The sequence below is a fragment of the Hyla sarda genome (assembly GCF_029499605.1).
Source record: "Hyla sarda isolate aHylSar1 chromosome 2 unlocalized genomic scaffold, aHylSar1.hap1 SUPER_2_unloc_7, whole genome shotgun sequence".
NCBI classification, from domain to species: domain Eukaryota; kingdom Metazoa; phylum Chordata; class Amphibia; order Anura; family Hylidae; genus Hyla; species Hyla sarda.
In genome coordinates, this window is record NW_026607614.1 from 86,891 (window position 1) to 110,676 (window position 23,786).

Sequence of the window (23,786 nt, forward strand, 5' to 3'; positions counted from 1 at the left end):
TACGTTGTGTATCCATGTGGATTTCTTACGTTGTGTATCCATGTGGATTTGTAACGCTGTGTATCCATGTGGATTTGCTACATTGTGTATCCATGTGGATTTGTTAGTTTGTGTATCCATGTGGATTTGTTACGTTGTGTATTCTTGTGGATTTGTTACGTTGTGTATCCATGTGGATTTGTTACGTTGTGTATCCATGTGTATTTCTTACGTTGTGTATCCATGTGGATTTGTAATGCTTTGTATCCATTTGGATTCGTTACATTGTGTATCCATGTGGATTAGTTACGTTGTGTATCCATGTGGATTTGTTACGTTGTGTATCCATGTGGATTCGTTACATTGTGTATCCATGTGGATTAGTTACGTTGTGTATCCATGTGGATTTGTTACACTGTGTATCCATTTGGATTCGTAACGCTGTGTATCCATGTGGATTCGTTATGTTGTGTATCAATGTGGATTTGTTACGTTGTGTATCCATGTAGATTCGTTACGTTGTGTATCCATGTGGATTCGTTACGTTGTGTATCCATGTGGATTTGTTACGTTGTGTATCCATGTGGATTCCTTACGCTGTGTATCCATGTGGATTTGTTACACTGTGTATCCATGTGGATTCGTAATGCTGTGTATCCATGTGGATTCGTTACGTTGTGTATCCATGTGGATTTGTTACGTTGTGTATCCATGTGGATTTGTTACGTTGTGTATCCATGTGGATTTGTTACGCTGTGTATCCATGTGGATTAGTAACGCTGTGTATCCATGTGGATTCGTAACGCTGTGTATCCATGTGGATGTGTAACGCTGTGTATCCATGTGGATTTGTTACGTTGTGTATCCATGTGGATTTGTTACGTTGTGTATCCATGTGGATTTGTAACGCTGTGTATCCATGTGGATTTGTTACGTTGTGTATCCATGTGGATTTGTTACGTTGTGTATCCATTTGAATTCGTAACGCTGTGTATCCATGTGGATTTGTTACGTTGTGTATCCATGTGGATTTGTTATGTTGTGTATCCATGTGGATTTGTTACGTTGTGTATCCATGTGGATTTGTTACATTGTGTATCCATGTGGATTCCTTACGTTGTGTATCCATGTGGATTTGCTACGCTGTGTATCCATTTGGATTCGTAACGCTGTGTATTCATGTGGATTTGTTACTTGTGTATCCATGTGGATTCATTATGTTGTGTATCCATGTGGATTTGTTACATTGTGTATCCATATGGATTAGTTACGTTGTGTATCCATGTGGATTTGTTACGTTGTGTATCCATTTGGAGTCGTTACGTTGTGTATCCATGTGGATTTGTTACGTTGTGTATCCATTTGAATTCGTAACGCTGTGTATCCATGTGGATTCGTAACGCTGTGTATCCATGTGGATTTGTTACTGTGTATCCATTTGGATTCGTAACGCTGTGTATCCATGTGGATTCGTTATGTTGTGTATCAATGTGGATTTGTTACGTTGTGTATCCATGTAGATTTGTTACGTTGTGTATCCATGTGGATTTGTTACGTTGTGTATCCATGTGGATTTGTTACGTTGTGTATCCATGTGGATTCCTTACGCTGTGTATCCATGTGGATTTGTTACACTGTGTATCCATTTGGATTCGTAACGCTGTGTATCCATGTGGATTTGTTACGTTGTGTATCCATGTGGATTAGTTACGTTGTGTATCCATGTGGATTTGTTACGTTGTGTATCCATGTGGATTTGTTACGCTGTGTATCCATGTGGATTTGTTACGTTGTGTATCCATGTGTATTTCTTACGTTGTGTATCCATGTGGATTCGTAACACTGTGTATCCATGTGGATTCGTAACGCTGTGTATCCATGTGGATTTGTAACGCTGTGTATCCATGTGGATTTGTTACGTTGTGTATCCATGTGGATTTGTTACGTTGTGTATCCATATGGATTTGTAACGCTGTGTATCCATGTGGATTTGTTACGTTGTGTATCCATGTGGATTTGTTACGTTGTGTATCCATGTGGATTTGTTACGTTGTGTATCCATGTGGATTTGTTACGTTGTGTATCCATTTGAATTCGTAACGCTGTGTATCCATGTGGATTTGTTACGTTGTGTATCCATGTGGATTTGTTACACTGTGTATCCATTTGGATTCGTAACGCTGTGTATCCATGTGGATTTGTTACTTGTGTATCCATGTGGATTCATTATGTTGTGTATCCATGTGGATTTGTTACATTGTGTATCCATGTGGATTAGTTACGTTGTGTATCCATGTGGATTTGTTACGTTGTGTATCCATGTGGATTTGTTACGTTGTGTATCCATTTGAATTTGTAATGCTGTGTATCCATGTGGATTTGTTACGTTGTGTATCCATGTGGATTTGTTACGTTGTCTATCCATGTGGATTTGTTAGTTTGTGTATCCATGTGGATTTGTTACGTTGTCTATCCATGTGGATTTGTTAGTTTGTGTATCCATGTGGATTTGTTACGTTGTGTATCCATGTGGATTTGCTACATTGTGTATCCATGTGGAATTGTTTCGTTGTGTATCCATTTGGATTTGTTACGCTGTGTATCCATGTGGCTTTGTTATGCTGTGTATCCATGTGGATTCCTCATGTTGTGTATCCATGTGTATTGGTTACTGTGTGTTCATTTGGATTTGTTACGTTGTGTATCCATGTGGAATTGTTACACTGTGTATCCATGTGGATTCCTTACATTGTGTATTTATGTGGATTTGTTACGTTGTGTATCCATGTGGATTCTTTACGTTGTGTATCCATGTGGATTTGTTACGTTGTGTAGCCATGTGGATTTGTTACGTTGTGTAGCCATGTGGATTTGTTACTCTGTGTATTCATTTGGATTTGTTACGTTGTGTATCCATGTGGATTCTTTAAGCTGTGTATCCATGTGTATTCCTTACGTTGTGTATCCAAGGTGGATTTGTTACTCTGTGTATCCATGTGGATTTGTTGTGCTCTGTATATTCATGTGGATTTGTTACGCTGTGTATCCATGTGGATTTGTTACGCTGTGTATCCATGTGGATTTGTTGTGCTCTGTATATTCATGTGGATTTGTTACTGTGTATTCATGTGTATTCGTTACGTTGTGTATCCAGGGTGGATTTGTTACGCTGTGTATCCATGTGGATTTGTTGTGCTCTGTATATTCATGTGGATTTGTTACGTTGTGTATCCATGTGGATTTGTTGTGCTCTGTATATTCATGTGGATTTGTTACGTTGTGTATCCATGTGGATTTGTTGTGCTCTGTATATTCATGTGGATTTGTTACCGTGTATTCATGTGTATTCGTTACGTTGTGTATCCAGGGTGGATTTGTTACGCTGTGTATCCATGTGGATTTGTTACGCTGTGTATCCATGTGGATTTGTTGTGCTCTGTATATTCATGTGGATTTGTTACTGTGTATTCATGTGTATTCGTTACGTTGTGTATCCAGGGTGGATTTGTTACGCTGTGTATCCATGTGGATTTGTTGTGCTCTGTATATTCATGGGGATTTGTTACCGTGTATTCATGTGTATTCATTACGTTGTGAATCCATGTGGATTTGTTACATTGTGTATCCATGTGGATTTATTACGTTGTGTATCCATGTGGATATGTTACGTTGTGTATCCATGTGGATTTGTTACGTTGTGTATCCATGTGGATTCATTATGTTGTGTATCCATGTGGATTCGTTGTGCTGTGTATATTTATGTGGATTTGTTCCTCAGATCTGAGCATCTTTGTCCCTTTGACTATGTTGGTGCGAGACGTCTTTTATGGGATCTTCTGGAGATTTTTAGAAGTCCTCTTGTTCTCTCCACGTGTCTCAGGGTGGCCAGGTCTGGAGTTTCTTTGAAGGCGTTCCGGTGAGTGGTTTCCCGCGTCCCATCAGCCAAGAGTTTCCTGGGATCCCAGACGACCTGGACGCGGCTGTGGAGTGTCACCGGGGCGAGTGCAGGACCGACAGCGTCCTTTTCTTTAAAGGTGAGAATGTGTGATGAGGAGGATGAAGAATAAAGGTGTAATATTGGGGTATTAGAAAGTGATCACCGTCCACGACTCTCCACGTGTCCCATGAGCCGTATCTGTACCTCCTCCTACAGGTGGCACCGTGTATATTTACAGCCCTCAGGATAAGCCGGCCATAAAGCAACGTAGCTGGGCCACCCTCGGGAGATGTACGGCTGCGCTCAGGTGGATGGAGAAATATTACTGCTTCAATGGCGTCAACTTTACGAGATTCGATCCAGTGAGCGGACAGGTTCTGTCTCCACGACCGCTGGACACCAGAGATTACTTTGTCAGATGTCCAGGGAGAGGTGAGTACTCATGACGGAGATGACACTGGTGACCTGAACTACATACAAGAAACAGAGGACACGACCATGTTGGAGTCTACCTGGGATGGATCTCGCTAGTCATGGGCAAATCTTACAATCTGATCTTCAGGCCCCCCCCCCCTCCACTATATACACTGACTAGAGGAACCACTATAACATCTCCATGACTGAGGTCCATGCCTCACTATATACACTGACTAGAGGAACCACTATAACATCTCCATGACTGAGGTCCATGCCTCACTATATACACTGACTAGAAGAACCACTATAACATCTCCATGACTGAGGTCCATGCCTCACTATATACACTGACTAGAACAACCACTATAACATCTCCATGACTGAGGTCCATGCCTCACTATATACACTGACTAGAGGAACCACTATAACATCTCCATGACTGAGGTCCATGCCTCACTATATACACTGACTAGAGGAACCACTATAACATCTCCATGACTGAGGTCCATGCCTCACTATATACACTGACTAGAGGAACAACCACTATAACATCTCCATGACTGAGGTCCATGCCTCACTATATACACTGACTAGAGGAACCACTATAACATCTCCATGACTGAGGTCCATGCCTCACTATATACACTGACTAGAGGAACCACTATAACATATCCATGACTGAGGTCCATGCCTCACTATATACACTGACTAGAGGAACAACCACTATAACATCTCCATGACTGAGGTCCATGCCTCACTATATACACTGACTAGAGGAACCACTATAACATCTCCATGACTGAGATCCATGCCTCACTATATACACTGACTAGAGGAACAACCACTATAACATCTCCATGACTGAGGTCCATGCCTCACTATATACACTGACTAGAGGAACCACTATAACATCTCCATGACTGAGGTCCATGCCTCACTATATACACTGACTAGAGGAACCACTATAACATCTCCATGACTGAGGTCCATGCCTCACTATATACACTGACTAGAGGAACAACCACTATAACATCTCCATGACTGAGGTCCATGCCTCACTATATACACTGACTAGAGGAACCACTATAACATCTCCATGACTGAGGTCCATGCCTCACTATATACACTGACTAGAGGAACAACCACTATAACATCTCCATGACTGAGGTCCATGCCTCACTATATACACTGACTAGAGGAACCACTATAACATCTCCATGACTGAGGTCCATGCCTCACTATATACACTGACTAGAGGAACAACCACTATAACATCTCCATGACTGAGGTCCATGCCTCACTATATACACTGACTAGAGGAACAACCACTATAACATCTCCATGACTGAGGTCCATGCCTCACTATATACACTGACTAGAAGAACAACCACTATAACATCTCCATGACTGAGGTCCATGCCTCACTATATACACTGACTAGAGGAACAACCACTATAACATCTCCATGACTGAGGTCCATGCCTCACTATATACACTGACTAGAGGAACCACTATAACATCTCCATGACTGAGGTCCATGCCTCACTATATACACTGACTAGAGGAACCACTATAACATCTCCATGACTGAGGTCCATGCCTCACTATATACACTGACTAGAACAACCACTATAACATCTCCATGACTGAGGTCCATGCCTCACTATATACACTGACTAGAAGAACAACCATTATAACATCTCCATGACTGAGGTCCATGCCTCACTATATACACTGACTAGAAGAACAACCACTATAACATCTCCATGACTGAGGTCCATGCCTCACTATATACACTGACTAGAGGAACAACCACTATAACTTCTCCATGACTGAGGTCCATGCCTCACTATATACACTGACTAGAGGAACAACCACTATAACTTCTCCATGACTGAGGTCCATGCCTCACTATATACACTGACTAGAGGAACAACTATAACATCTCCATGACTGAGGTCCATGCCTCACTATATACACTGACTAGAGGAACAACTATAACATCTCCATGACTGAGGTCCATGCCTCACTATATACACTGACTAGAGGAACCACTATAACATCTCCATGACTGAGGTCCATGCCTCACTATATACACTGACTAGAGGAACCACTATAACATCTCCATGACTGAGGTCCATGCCTCACTATATACACTGACTAGAGGAACCACTATAACATCTCCATGACTGAGGTCCATGCCTCACTATATACACTGACTAGAGGAACAACTATAACATCTCCATGACTGAGGTCCATGCCTCACTATATACACTGACTAGAGGAACAACTATAACATCTCCATGACTGAGGTCCATGCCTCACTATATACACTGACTAGAGGAACCACTATAACATCTCCATGACTGAGGTCCATGCCTCACTATATACACTGACTAGAGGAACAACTATAACATCTCCATGACTGAGGTCCATGCCTCACTATATACACTGACTAGAGGAACAACTATAACATCTCCATGACTGAGGTCCATGCCTCACTATATACACTGACTAGAGGAACCACTATAACATCTCCATGACTGAGGTCCATGCCTCACTATATACACTGACTAGAGGAACCACTATAACATCTCCATGCCTAACTATATACACTGACTAGAGGAACCACTATAACATCTCCATGACTGAGGTCCATGCCTCACTATATACACTGACTAGAGGAACCACTATAACATCTCCATGACTGAGGTCCATGCCTCACTATATACACTGACTAGAGGAACAACCACTATAACATCTCCATGACTGAGGTCCATGCCTCACTATATACACTGACTAGAGGAACAACCACTATAACATCTCCATGACTGAGGTCCGTGCCTCACTATATACACTGACTAGAGGAACCACTATAACATCTCTATGACTGAGGTCCATGCCTCACTATATACACTGACTAGAGGAACCACTATAACATCTCCATGACTGAGGTCCATGCCTCACTATATACACTGACTAGAGGAACCACTATAACATCTCCATGACTGAGGTCCATGCCTCACTATATACACTGACTAGAGGAACCACTATAACATCTCCATGACTGAGGTCCATGCCTCACTATATACACTGACTAGAAGAACAACCACTATAACATCTCCATGACTGAGGTCCATGCCTCACTATATACACTGACTAGAGGAACCACTATAACATCTCCATGACTGAGGTCCATGCCTCACTATATACACTGACTAGAGGAACCACTATAACATCTCCATGACTGAGGTCCATGCCTCACTATATACACTGACTAGAGGAACCACTATAACATCTCCATGACTGAGGTCCATGCCTCACTATATACACTGACTAGAGGAACCACTATAACATCTCCATGACTGAGGTCCATGCCTCACTATATACACTGACTAGAGGAACAACCACTATAACATCTCCATGACTGAGGTCCATGCCTCACTATATACACTGACTAGAAGAACAACCACTATAACATCTCCATGACTGAGGTCCATGCCTCACTATATACACTGACTAGAGGAACAACCACTATAACATCTCCATGACTGAGGTCCATGCCTCACTATATACACTGACTAGAGGAACCTCTATAACATCTCCATGACTGAGGTCCATGCCTCACTATATACACTGACTAGAAGAACCACTATAACATCTCCATGACTGAGGTCCATGCCTCACTATATACACTGACTAGAGGAACAACCACTATAACATCTCCATGACTGAGGTCCATGCCTCACTATATACACTGACTAGAAGAACAACCACTATAACATCTCCATGACTGAGGTCCATGCCTCACTATATACACTGACTAGAGGAACAACCACTATAACATCTCCATGACTGAGGTCCATGCCTCACTATATACACTGACTAGAGGAACCTCTATAACATCTCCATGACTGAGGTCCATGCCTCACTATATACACTGACTAGAGGAACCTCTATAACATCTCCATGACTGAGGTCCGTGCCTCACTATATACACTGACTAGAGGAACCACTATAACCTCTCCATGACTGAGGTCCATGCCTCACTATATACACTGACTAGAGGAACCACTATAACATCTCCATGACTGAGGTCCATGCCTCACTATATACACTGACTAGAGGAATCACTATAACATCTCCATGACTGAGGTCCATGCCTCACTATATACACTGACTAGAGGAACCACTATAACATCTCCATGACTGAGGTCCATGCCTCACTATATACACTGACTAGAGGAACCACTATAACATCTCCATGACTGAGGTCCATGCCTCACTATATACACTGACTAGAGGAACAATCACTATAACATCTCCATGACTGAGGTCCATGCCTCACTATATACACTGACTAGAGGAACCACTATAACATCTCCATGACTGAGGTCCATGCCTCACTATATACACTGACTAGAGGAACCACTATAACATCTCCATGACTGAGGTCCATGCCTCACTATATACACTGACTAGAGGAACCACTATAACATCTCCATGACTGAGGTCCATGCCTCACTATATACACTGACTAGAGGAACAACCACTATAACATCTCCATGACTGAGGTCCATGCCTCACTATATACACTGACTAGAGGAACAACCACTATAACATCTCCATGACTGAGGTCCATGCCTCACTATATACACTGACTAGAGGAACAACCACTATAACATCTCCATGACTGAGGTCCATGCCTCACTATATACACTGACTAGAGGAACAACCACTATAACATCTCCATGACTGAGGTCCATGCCTCACTATATACACTGACTAGAGGAACCACTATAACATCTCCATGACTGAGGTCCATGCCTCACTATATACACTGACTAGAGGAACCACTATAACATCTCCATGACTGAGGTCCATGCCTCACTATATACACTGACTAGAACAACCACTATAACATCTCCATGACTGAGGTCCATGCCTCACTATATACACTGACTAGAGGAACAACCACTATAACATCTCCATGACTGAGGTCCATGCCTCACTATATACACTGACTAGAGGAACCACTATAACATCTCCATGACTGAGGTCCATGCCTCACTATATACACTGACTAGAGGAACCACTATAACATCTCCATGACTGAGGTCCATGCCTCACTATATACACTGACTAGAGGAACAATCACTATAACATCTCCATGACTGAGGTCCATGCCTCACTATATACACTGACTAGAGGAACCACTATAACATCTCCATGACTGAGGTCCATGCCTCACTATATACACTGACTAGAGGAACAACCACTATAACATCTCCATGACTGAGGTCCATGCCTCACTATATACACTGACTAGAGAAACCACTATAACATCTCCATGACTGAGGTCCATGCCTCACTATATACACTGACTAGAGGAACCACTATAACATCTCCATGACTGAGGTCCATGCCTCACTATATACACTGACTAGAGGAACAATCACTATAACATCTCCATGACTGAGGTCCATGCCTCACTATATACACTGACTAGAGGAACAACTATAACATCTTCATGACTGAGGTCCATGCCTCACTATATACACTGACTAGAGGAACAACCACTATAACATCTCCATGACTGAGGTCCATGCCTCACTATATACACTGACTAGAGGAACAACTATAACATCTTCATGACTGAGGTCCATGCCTCACTATATACACTGACTAGAGGAACAACCACTATAACATCTCCATGACTGAGGTCCATGCCTCACTATATACACTGACTAGAAGAACCACTATAACATCTCCATGACTGAGGTCCATGCCTCACTATATACACTGACTAGAGGAACCACTATAACATCTCCATGACTGAGGTCCATGCCTCACTATATACACTGACTAGAAGAACAACCACTATAACATCTCCATGACTGAGGTCCATGCCTCACTATATACACTGACTAGAGGAACAACCACTATAACATCTCCATGACTGAGGTCCATTCCTCACTATATACACTGACTAGAGGAACCACTATAACATCTCCATGACTGAGGTCCATGCCTCACTATATACACTGACTAGAGGAACAACCATTATAACATCTCCATGACTGAGGTCCATGCCTCACTATATACACTGACTAGAAGAACCACTATAACATCTCCATGACTGAGGTCCATGCCTCACTATATACACTGACTAGAGGAACCACTATAACATCTCCATGACTGAGGTCCATGCCTCACTATATACACTGACTAGAGGAACCACTATAACATCTCCATGACTGAGGTCCATGCCTCACTATATACACTGACTAGAGGAACCACTATAACATCTCCATGCCTCACTATATACACTGACTAGAAGAACAACCACTATAACATCTCCATGACTGAGGTCCATGCCTCACTATATACACTGACTAGAGGAACCACTATAACATCTCCATGACTGAGGTCCATGCCTCACTATATACACTGACTAGAAGAACAACCACTATAACATCTCCATGACTGAGGTCCATGCCTCACTATATACACTGACTAGAGGAACAACCACTATAACATCTCCATGACTGAGGTCCATGCCTCACTATATACACTGACTAGAGGAACCACTATAACATCTCCATGACTGAGGTCCATGCCTCACTATATACACTGACTAGAAGAACAACCACTATAACATCTCCATGACTGAGGTCCATGCCTCACTATATACACTGACTAGAGGAACCACTATAACATCTCCATGACTGAGGTCCATTCCTCACTATATACACTGACTAGAAGAACCACTATAACATCTCCATGACTGAGGTCCATGCCTCACTATATACACTGACTAGAGGAACCACTATAACATCTCCATGACTGAGGTCCATGCCTCACTATATACACTGACTAGAGGAACCACTATAACATCTCCATGCCTCACTATATACACTGACTAGAAGAACAACCACTATAACATCTCCATGACTGAGGTCCATGCCTCACTATATACACTGACTAGAGGAACCACTATAACATCTCCATGACTGAGGTCCATGCCTCACTATATACACTGACTAGAGGAACCACTATAACATCTCCATGACTGAGGTCCATGCCTCACTATATACACTGACTAGAGGAACAACCACTATAACATCTCCATGACTGAGGTCCATGCCTCACTATATACACTGACTAGAGGAACAACCACTATAACATCTCCATGACTGAGGTCCATGCCTCACTATATACACTGACTAGAGGAACAATCACTATAACATCTCCATGACTGAGGTCCATGCCTCACTATATACACTGACTAGAGGAACCACTATAACATCTCCATGACTGAGGTCCATGCCTCACTATATACACTGACTAGAGGAACCACTATAACATCTCCATGACTGAGGTCCATGCCTCACTATATACACTGACTAGAAGAACAACCACTATAACATCTCCATGACTGAGGTCCATGCCTCACTATATACACTGACTAAAGGAACAACCACTATAACATCTCCATGACTGAGGTCCATGCCTCACTATATACACTGACTAGAGGAACCACTATAACATCTCCATGACTGAGGTCCATGCCTCCCTATATACACTGACTAGTACAACCACTATAACATCTCCATGACTGAGGTCCATGCCTCACTATATACACTGACTAGAGGAACAATCACTATAACATCTCCATGACTGAGGTCCATGCCTCACTATATACACTGACTAGAGGAACCACTATAACATCTCCATGACTGAGGTCCATGCCTCACTATATACACTGACTAGAGGAACCACTATAACATCTCCATGACTGAGGTCCATGCCTCACTATATACACTGACTAGAGGAACCGCTATAACATCTCCATGACTGAGGTCCATGCCTCACTATATACACTGACTAGAACAACCACTATAACATCTCCATGACTGAGGTCCATGCCTCACTATATACACTGACTAGAGGAACAACCACTATAACATCTCTATGACTGAGGTCCATGCCTCACTATATACACTGACTAGAGGAACCACTATAACATCTCCATGACTGAGGTCCAAGCCTCACTATATACACTGACTAGAGGAACCACTATATCATCTCCATGACTGAGGTCCATGCCTCACTATATACACTGACTAGAAGAACAACCACTATAACATCTCCATGACTGAGGTCCATGCCTCACTATATACACTGACTAGAGGAACCACTATAACATCTCCATGACTGAGGTCCATGCCTCACTATATACACTGACTAGAGGAACAACCACTATAACATCTCCATGACTGAGGTCCATGCCTCACTATATACACTGACTAGAGGAACAACCACTATAACATCTCCATGACTGAGGTCCATGCCTCACTATATACACTGACTAGAGGAACAATCACTATAACATCTCCATGACTGAGGTCCATGCCTCACTATATACACTGACTAGAGGAACCACTATAACATCTCCATGACTGAGGTCCATGCCTCACTATATACACTGACTAGAAAAACAACCACTATAACATCTCCATGACTGAGGTCCATGCCTCACTATATACACTGACTAGAGGAACAATCACTATAACATCTCCATGACTGAGGTCCATGCCTCACTATATACACTGACTAGAGGAACAATCACTATAACATCTCCATGACTGAGGTCCATGCCTCACTATATACACTGACTAGAGGAACAATCACTATAACATCTCCATGACTGAGGTCCATGCCTCACTATATACACTGACTAGAGGAACCACTATAACATCTCCATGACTGAGGTCCATGCCTCACTATATACACTGACTAGAGGAACCACTATAACATCTCCATGACTGAGGTCCATGCCTCACTATATACACTGACTAGAAAAACAACCACTATAACATCTCCATGACTGAGGTCCATGCCTCACTATATACACTGACTAGAGGAACAATCACTATAACATCTCCATGACTGAGGTCCATGCCTCACTATATACACTGACTAGAGGAACAACCTCTATAACATCTCCATGACTGAGGTCCATGCCTCACTATATACACTGACTAGAGGAACAACCACTATAACATCTCCATGACTGAGGTCCATGCCTCACTATATACACTGACTAGAAGAACAACCACTATACCATCTCCATGACTGAGGTCCATGCCTCACTATATACACTGACTAGAAGAACCACTATAACATCTCCATGACTGAGGTCCATGCCTCACTATATACACTGACTAGAGGAACAATCACTATAACATCTCCATGACTGAGGTCCATGCCTCACTATATACACTGACTAGAGGAACCACTATAACATCTCCATGACTGAGGTCCATGCCTCACTATATACACTGACTAGAGGAACAACCACTATAACATCTCCATGACTGAGGTCCATGCCTCACTATATACACTGACTAGAGGAACCACTATAACATCTCCATGACTGAGGTCCATGCCTCACTATATACACTGACTAGAGGAACAACCACTATAACATCTCCATGACTGAGGTCCATGCCTCACTATATACACTGACTAGAGGAACAACCACTATAACATCTCCATGACTGAGGTCCATGCCTCACTATATACACTGACTAGAGGAACAACCACTATAACATCTCCATGACTGAGGTCCATGCCTCACTATATACACTGACTAGAGGAACCACTATAACATCTCCATGACTGAGGTCCATGCCTCACTATATACACTGACTAGAGGAACAACCACTATAACATCTCCATGACTGAGGTCCATGCCTCACTATATACACTGACTAGAGGAACAACCACTATAACATCTCCATGACTGAGGTCCATGCCTCACTATATACACTGACTAGAGGAACCACTATAACATCTCCATGACTGAGGTCCATGCCTCACTATATACACTGACTAGAGGAACCACTATAACATCTCCATGACTGAGATCCATGCCTCACTATATACACTGACTAGAGGAACCACTATAACATCTCCATGACTGAGGTCCATGCCTCACTATATACACTGACTAGAGGAACAACCACTATAACATCTCCATGACTGAGGTCCATGCCTCACTATATACACTGACTAGAGGAACCACTATAACATCTCCATGACTGAGGTCCATGCCTCACTATATACACTGACTAGAGGAACAACCACTATAACATCTCCATGACTGAGGTCCATGCCTCACTATATACACTGACTAGAGGAACAACCACTATAACATCTCCATGACTGAGGTCCATGCCTCACTATATACACTGACTAGAGGAACCACTATAACATCTCCATGACTGAGGTCCATGCCTCACTATATACACTGACTAGAGGAACCACTATAACATCTCCATGACTGAGGTCCATGCCTCACTATATACACTGACTAGAAAAACAACCACTATAACATCTCCATGACTGAGGTCCATGCCTCACTATATACACTGACTAGAGGAACAATCACTATAACATCTCCATGACTGAGGTCCATGCCTTACTATATACACTGACTAGAGGAACAACCTCTATAACATCTCCATGACTGAGGTCCATGCCTCACTATATACACTGACTAGAGGAACAACCACTATAACATCTCCATGACTGAGGTCCATGCCTCACTATATACACTGACTAGAAGAACAACCACTATAACATCTCCATGACTGAGGTCCATGCCTCACTATATACACTGACTAGAAGAACAACCACTATAACATCTCCATGACTGAGGTCCATGCCTCACTATATACACTGACTAGAAGAACAACCACTATACCATCTCCATGACTGAGGTCCATGCCTCACTATATACACTGACTAGAGGAACCACTATAACATCTCCATGACTGAGGTCCATGCCTCACTATATACACTGACTAGAAGAACAACCACTATAACATCTCCATGACTGAGGTCCATGCCTCACTATATACACTGACTAGAGGAACAACCACTATAACATCTCCATGACTGAGGTCCATGCCTCACTATATACACTGACTAGAGGAACAACCACTATAACATCTCCATGACTGAGGTCCATGCCTCACTATATACACTGACTAGAGGAACAATCACTATAACATCTCCATGACTGAGGTCCATGCCTCACTATATACACTGACTAGAGGAACCACTATAACATCTCCATGACTGAGGTCCATGCCTCACTATATACACTGACTAGAGGAACCACTATAACATCTCCATGACTGAGGTCCATGCCTCACTATATACACTGACTAGAGGAACAACCACTATAACATCTCCATGACTGAGGTCCATGCCTCACTATATACACTGACTAGAGGAACAACCACTATAACATCTCCATGACTGAGGTCCATGCCTCACTATATACACTGACTAGAGGAACCACTATAACATCTCCATGACTGAGGTCCATGCCTCACTATATACACTGACTAGAGGAACCACTATAACATCTCCATGACTGAGGTCCATGCCTCACTATATACACTGACTAGAGGAACAACCACTATAACATCTCCATGACTGAGGTCCATGCCTCACTATATACACTGACTAGAGGAACAACCACTATAACATCTCCATGACTGAGGTCCATGCCTCACTATATACACTGACTAGAGGAACCACTATAACATCTCCATGACTGAGGTCCATGCCTCACTATATACACTGACTAGAGGAACCACTATAACATCTCCATGACTGAGGTCCATGCCTCACTATATACACTGACTAGAGGAACAACCACTATAACATCTCCATGACTGAGGTCCATGCCTCACTATATACACTGACTAGAGGAACAACCACTATAACATCTCCATGACTGAGGTCCATGCCTCACTATATACACTGACTAGAGGAACCACTATAACATCTCCATGACTGAGGTCCATGCCTCACTATATACACTGACTAGAGGAACAACCACTATAACATCTCCATGACTGAGGTCCATGCCTCACTATATACACTGACTAGAGGAACAACCACTATAACATCTCCATGACTGAGGTCCATGCCTCACTATATACACTGACTAGAGGAACCACTATAACATCTCCATGACTGAGGTCCATGCCTCACTATATACACTGACTAGAAGAACAACCACTATAACATCTCCATGACTGAGGTCCATGCCTCACTATATACACTGACTAGAGGAACAATCACTATAACATCTCCATGACTGAGGTCCATGCCTCACTATATACACTGACTAGAGGAACCACTATAACATCTCCATGACTGAGGTCCATGCCTCACTATATACACTGACTAGAAAAACAACCACTATAACATCTCCATGACTGAGGTCCATGCCTCACTATATACACTGACTAGAGGAACAATCACTATAACATCTCCATGACTGAGGTCCATGCCTCACTATATACACTGACTAGAGGAACAACCACTATAACATCTCCATGACTGAGGTCCATGCCTCACTATATACACTGACTAGAGGAACCACTATAACATCTCCATGACTGAGGTCCATGCCTCACTATATACACTGACTAGAGGAACCACTATAACATCTCCATGACTGAGGTCCATGCCTCACTATATACACTGACTAGAGGAACAACCACTATAACATCTCCATGACTGAGGTCCATGCCTCACTATATACACTGACTAGAAGAACCACTATAACATCTCCATGACTGAGGTCCATGCCTCACTATATACACTGACTAGAGGAACCACTATAACATCTCCATGACTGAGGTCCATGCCTCACTATATACACTGACTAGAGGAACCACTATAACATCTCCATGACTGAGGTCCATGCCTCACTATATACACTGACTAGAGGAACAACCACTATAACATCTCCATGACTGAGGTCCATGCCTTACTATATACACTGACTAGAGGAACCACTATAACATCTCCATGACTGAGGTCCATGCCTCACTATATACACTGACTAGAACAACCACTATAACATCTCCATGACTGAGGTCCATGCCCCACTATATACACTGACTAGAGGAACCACTATAACATCTCCATGACTGAGGTCCATGCCTCACTATATACACTGACTAGAGGAACCACTATAACATCTCCATGACTGAGGTCCATGCCTCACTATATACACTGACTAGAGGAACCACTATAACATCTCCATGACTGAGGTCCATGCCTCACTATATACACTGACTAGAGGAACCACTATAACATCTCCATGACTGAGGTCCATGCCTCACTATATACACTGACTAGAGGAACAACCACTATAACATCTCCATGACTGAGGTCCATGCCTCACTATATACACTGACTAGAGGAACCACTATAACATCTCCATGACTGAGGTCCATGCCTCACTATATACACTGACTAGAGTAACCACTATAACATCTCCATGACTGAGGTCCATGCCTCACTATATACACTGACTAGAGGAACAACCACTATAACATCTCCATGACTGAGGTCCATGCCTCACTATATACACTGACTAGAGGAACCACTATAACATCTCCATGACTGAGGTCCATGCCTCACTATATACACTGACTAGAGGAACCACTATAACATCTTCATGACTGAGGTCCATGCCTCACTATATACACTGACTAGAGGAACAACCACTATAACATCTCCATGACTGAGGTCCGTGCCTCACTATATACACTGACTAGAGGAACCACTATAACATATCCATGACTGAGGTCCATGCCTCACTATATACACTGACTAGAGGAACCACTATAACATCTCCATGACTGAGGTCCATGCCTCACTATATACACTGACTAGAAGAACAACCACTATAACATCTCCATGACTGAGGTCCATGCCTCACTATATACACTGACTAGAGGAACCACTATAACATCTCCATGACTGAGGTCCATGCCTCACTATATACACTGACTAGAGGAACCACTATAACATCTTCATGACTGAGGTCCATGCCTCACTATATATACTGACTAGAAGAACAACCACTATAACATCTCCATGACTGAGGTCCATGCCTCACTATATACACTGACTAGAGGAACAACCACTATAACATCTCCATGACTGAGGTCCATGCCTCACTATATACACTGACTAGAGGAACAACCACTATAACATCTCCATGACTGAGGTCCATGCCTCACTATATACACTGACTAGAGGAACAACCACTATAACATCTCCATGACTGAGGTCCATGCCTCACTATATACACTGACTAGAGGAACCACTATAACATCTCCATGACTGAGGTCCATGCCTCACTATATACACTGACTAGAAGAACAACCACTATAACATCTCCATGACTGAGGTCCATGCCTCACTATATACACTGACTAGAGGAACCACTATAACATCTCCATGACTGAGGTCCATGCCTCACTATATACACTGACTTGAGGAACAACCACTATAACATCTCCATGACTGAGGTCCATGCCTCACTATATACACTGACTAGAGGAACCACTATGACATCTCCATGACTGAGGTCCATGCCTCACTATATACACTGACTAGAGGAACAACCACTATAACATCTCCATGACTGAGGTCCATGCCTCACTATATACACTGACTAGAGGAACAACCACTATAACATCTCCATGACTGAGGTCCATGCCTCACTATATACACTGACTAGAGGAACCACTATAACATCTCCATGACTGAGGTCCATGCCTCACTATATACACTGACTAGAGGAACAACCACTATAACATCTCCATGACTGAGGTCCATGCCTCACTATATACACTGACTAGAGGAACCACTATGACATCTCCATGACTGAGGTCCATGCCTCACTATATACACTGACTAGAGGAACCACTATAACATCTCCATGACTGAGGTCCATGCCTCACTATATACACTGACTAGAGGAACCACTATGACATCTCCGTGACGTAACATCTTATTTCTCCTCCAGGACATGGTCATGCTGCCCGGCAGAACGCCACCCTTGTGTCCATTCAGAACCGCTGCAGCAATAGATCCTTCGAGGCGTTCAGCTCTGACGACAAGTCCCGGACCTACGCGTTCCGAGGTGACTCAATGAGCTGTTTTCTTATGGATGATGAAGCTCATGTAGGGACCTGCATGAAGAGTGGGCAACGGAAAATAGAGCTTGACCCACTATGTCATCATGTCATGTCCTCACCTTCTTTCTTTCAGGGGGCTGGTACTTCCGTCTGGACAGCAGTAAAGATGGATGGCACGCCTGGCCCCTAAATCACACCTGGAGTAACCTGCAGGGGACGGTGGATGCTGCTTTCACCCATCAGAATCGGATGTATTTCATTCAGGTGCGTGTGTCCCTGTACCCCATTACATGTATGAGACTGCATTTTGTGAGGGGGAGGAGGGGATGATGCTACAGTCTCTGTACTGAGAGGGGAGAGGGTATGATGCTGCAGTCTCTGTACTGAGAGGGGAGAGGAGGGGATGATGCTGCAGTCTCTGTACTGTCAGAGGGGAGAGGAGGGGAAGATGCTGCAGTCTCTGTACTGTCAGAGGGGAGAGGAGGGGATGATGCTGCAGTCTCTGTACTGTGAGAGAGGAGAGGAGGCGAAGATGCTGCAGTCTCTGTACTGTGAGAGGGGAGAGGAGGGGATGATGCTGCAGTCTCTGTACTGAGAGGGGAGAGGGTATGATGCTGCAGTCTCTGTACTGTCAGAGGGGAGAGGAGGGGATGATGCTGCAGTCTCTGTACAGTCAGAGGGGAGAGGAGGGGAAGATGCTGCAGTCTCTGTACTGTCAGAGGGGAGAGGAGGGGATGATGCTGCAGTCTCTGTACTGTGAGAGGGGAGAGGAGGGGATGATGCTGCAGTCTCTGTACTGTGAGAGGGGAGAGGAGGGGAAGATGCTGCAGTCTCTGTACTGTCAGAGGGGAGAGGAGGGGATGATGCTGCAGTCTCTGTACTGTGAGAGGGGAGAGGAGGGATGATGCTGCAGTCTCTGTACTGTGAGAGGGGAGAGGAGGGGAAGATGCTGCAGTCTCTGTACTGTGAGAGGGGAGAGGAGGGGAAGATGCTGCAGTCTCTGTACTGTGAGAGGGAGAGGAGGGGATGATGCTGCAGTCTCTGTACTGTGAGAGGGGTGAGGAGGGGAAGATGCTGCAGTCTCTGTACTGTGAGAGGGGAGAGGAGGGGAAGATGCTGCAGTCTCTGTACTGTCAGAGGGGAGAGGAGGGGATGATGCTGCAGTCTCTGTACTGTGAGAGAGGAGAGGAGGAGGATGATGCTGCAGTCTCTGTACTGTGAGAGGGGAGAGGAGGGGAAGATGCTGCAGTCTCTGTAATGTGAGAGGGGAGAGGAGGGGAAGATGCTGCAGTCTCTGTACTGTGAGAGGGGAGAGGAGGGGGATGATGCTGCAGTCTCTGTACTGTGAGAGGGGAGAGGAGGGGAAGATGCTGCAGTCTCTGTACTGTGAGAGGGGAGAGGAGGGGAAGATGCTGCAGTCTCTGTACTGTGAGAGGGGAGAGGAGGGGGATGATGCTGCAGTCTCTGTACTGTGAGAGGGGTGAGGAGGGGAAGATGCTGCAGTCTCTGTACTGTGAGAGGGGAGAGGAGGGGAAGATGCTGCAGTCTCTGTACTGTGAGAGGGGAGAGGAGGGGAAGATGCTGCAGTCTCTGTACTGTGAGAGGGGAGAGGAGGAGGATGATGCTGCAGTCTCTGTACTGTGAGAGGGGAGAGGAGGGGAAGATGCTGCAGTCTCTGTACTGTGAGAGGGGAGAGGAGGGGAAGATGCTGCAGTCTCTGTACTGTGAGAGGGGAGAGGAGGGGAAGATGCTGCAGTCTCTGTACTGTGAGAGGGGAGAGGAGGGGAAGATGCTGCAGTCTCTGTACTGTGAGAGGGGAGAGGAGGGGATGATGCTGCAGTCACTGTACTGTGAGAGGGGAGAGGAGGGGATGATGCTGCAGTCTCTGTACTGTGAGAGGGGAGAGGAGGGGATGATGCTGCAATCTCTGTACTGTGAGAGGGGAGAGGAGGGGATTATGCTGCAGTCTCTGTACTGTGAGAGGGGAGAGGAGGGGATGATGCTGCAGTCTCTGTACTGTGAGAGGGGAGAGGAGGGGATGATGCTGCAGTCTCTGTACTGTGAGAGGGGAGGAAATTACAGCTGCCATATTGTGTAACAGTATAATGGAGCAGACACTTTGTATAATCTGGTGGGAGTTTTGGGGACAATGTTTACAGATGGTGGATTTTTTCCCGATTCCTTCTCTTACTCGTAGGGGACCCAGGTCACAGTTTACTTGTCAGAACAAATCTTCATCCCGGTTGCAGCTTATCCAAAGGCCATAGAGGAGGAATGGGAGGTGCCCGGGGTGACCGCAGTGGATGCCGCCTTCACCTGCCCGCACTCCAGTGACTTGTATCTCATCAGAGGTGAGTGTCCCAGGTCTCCTCCTCTCCATCACTGTCTGATAATTGACCGCCATCTAGAGCACCCTCTATCTCACCCTGCTGTAGATGTCAGATGAGTGTCATTTACTGATCCCGCTAACAATGGTTGGGCAACTTTTTATGGGAGCAGATTATTGTCCATTACAAGCGCCATTTGCTTACAAGTCAGTCGGGGTGCGCGGCGAAAGGAAGAGGCGATTGTCAGGAGTAGCGAATGGCTTCATGAACCACCAAAAACATTGTCCGGTCCTTTCAATGAATGGAGACACTTATAATGAATGGCGATGGACGCTTATAATGAATGGCGATGGACACTTATAATGATTGGCGATGGACGCTTATAATGAATGGTGATGGAGGCTTATAATGAATGGCGATGGACGCTTATAATGAATGGCGATGGACACTTATAATGAATGATGATGGACACTTATAATGAATGGCGATGGACGCTTATAATGAATGGCGATGGACACTTATAATGATTGGCGATGGACGCTTATAATGAATGGTGATGGATGCTTATAATGAATGGCGATGGACGCTTATAATGAATGGCGATGGACACTTATAATGAATGACGATGGACACTTATAATGAATGGTGATGGACACTTATAATGAATGGCGATGGACACTTATAATGAATGGCGATGGACACTTATAATGAATGGTGATGGAAACTTATAATGAATGGCGATGGACGCTTATAATGAATGGCGATGGACACTTATAATGAATGACGATGGACACTTATAATGAATGGTGATGGACACTTATAATGAATGGCGATGGACACTTATAATGAATGGCGATGGACACTTATAATGAATGGTGATGGAAACTTATAATGAATGGCGATGGACGCTTATAATGAATGGCGATGGATGCTTATAATGAATGGCGATGGATGCTTATAATGATTGGCGATGGACGCTTATAATGAATGGGGATGGACGCTTATAATGAATGGCGATGGACGCTTATAATGAATGGCGATGGACGCTTATAATGAATGGCGATGGACGCTTATAATGAATGACGATGGACACTTATAATGAATGGTGATGAATGCTTATAATGAATGGCGATGGACGCTTATAATGAATGGCGATGGACGCTTATAATGAATGGCGATGGACACTTATAATGAATGGCGATGGACGCTTATAATGAATGGTGATGGACGCTTATAATGAATGGCGATGGACGCTTATAATGAATGGCGTTGGACACTTAAAATGAATGGTGATGGACGCTTATAATGAATGGCGATGGACGCTTATAATGAATGGAGATGGACACTTATAATGAATGGCGATGGATGCTTATAATGAATGGCGATGGACACTTATAATGAATGGCGATGGACGATTATAATGAATGGTGATGGACGCTTATAATGAATGGCGATGGACGCTTATAATGAATGGCGATGGACGCTTATAATGAATGGCGATGGACGATTATAATGAATGGCGATGGACGCTTATAATGAATGGTGATGGACACATATAATGAATGGCGATGCTTATAATGAATGGCGATGGACGCTTATAATGAATGGCGATGGACACTTATAATGAATGGCGATGGATGCTTATAATGAATGGCGATGGACACTTATAATGAATGGCGATGGACGATTATAATGAATGGTGATAGACACTTATAATGAATGGCGATGGATGCTTATAATGAATGGCGATGGACGCTTATAATGAATGGCGATGGATGCTTATAATGAATGGCGATGGACACTTATAATGAATGGAGATGGATGCTTATAATGAATGGCGATGGACGCTTATAATGAATGGCGATGGAAGCTTATAATGAATGGCGATGGACGCTTATAATGAATGGTGATGGACACATATAATGAATGGCGATGCTTATAATGAATGGCGATGGACGCTTATAATGAATGACGATGGACGCTTATAATGAATGGCGATGGACGCTTATAATGAATGGCGATGGACGCTTATAATGAATGGCGATGGACGCTTATAATGAATGGCGATGGACGCTTATAATGAATGGCGATGGACGCTTA

General features: G+C 43.8%; 1 protein-coding gene across 1 annotated transcript in view; it reads left to right on the top strand.

Moving 5' to 3' along the window:
• HPX (hemopexin) overlaps positions 1-23,786 on the top strand; it is a 66,257-nt gene that overhangs the window by 33,030 nt on the left and 9,441 nt on the right. The window contains exons 5-9 of the mRNA XM_056551318.1: positions 3,860-4,013; positions 4,133-4,348; positions 19,248-19,364; positions 19,493-19,623; positions 21,557-21,710. Of these exons, the coding sequence (XP_056407293.1) occupies positions 3,860-4,013; positions 4,133-4,348; positions 19,248-19,364; positions 19,493-19,623; positions 21,557-21,710 (772 nt within the window). The remainder of the gene's footprint in view (positions 1-3,859; positions 4,014-4,132; positions 4,349-19,247; positions 19,365-19,492; positions 19,624-21,556; positions 21,711-23,786) is intronic.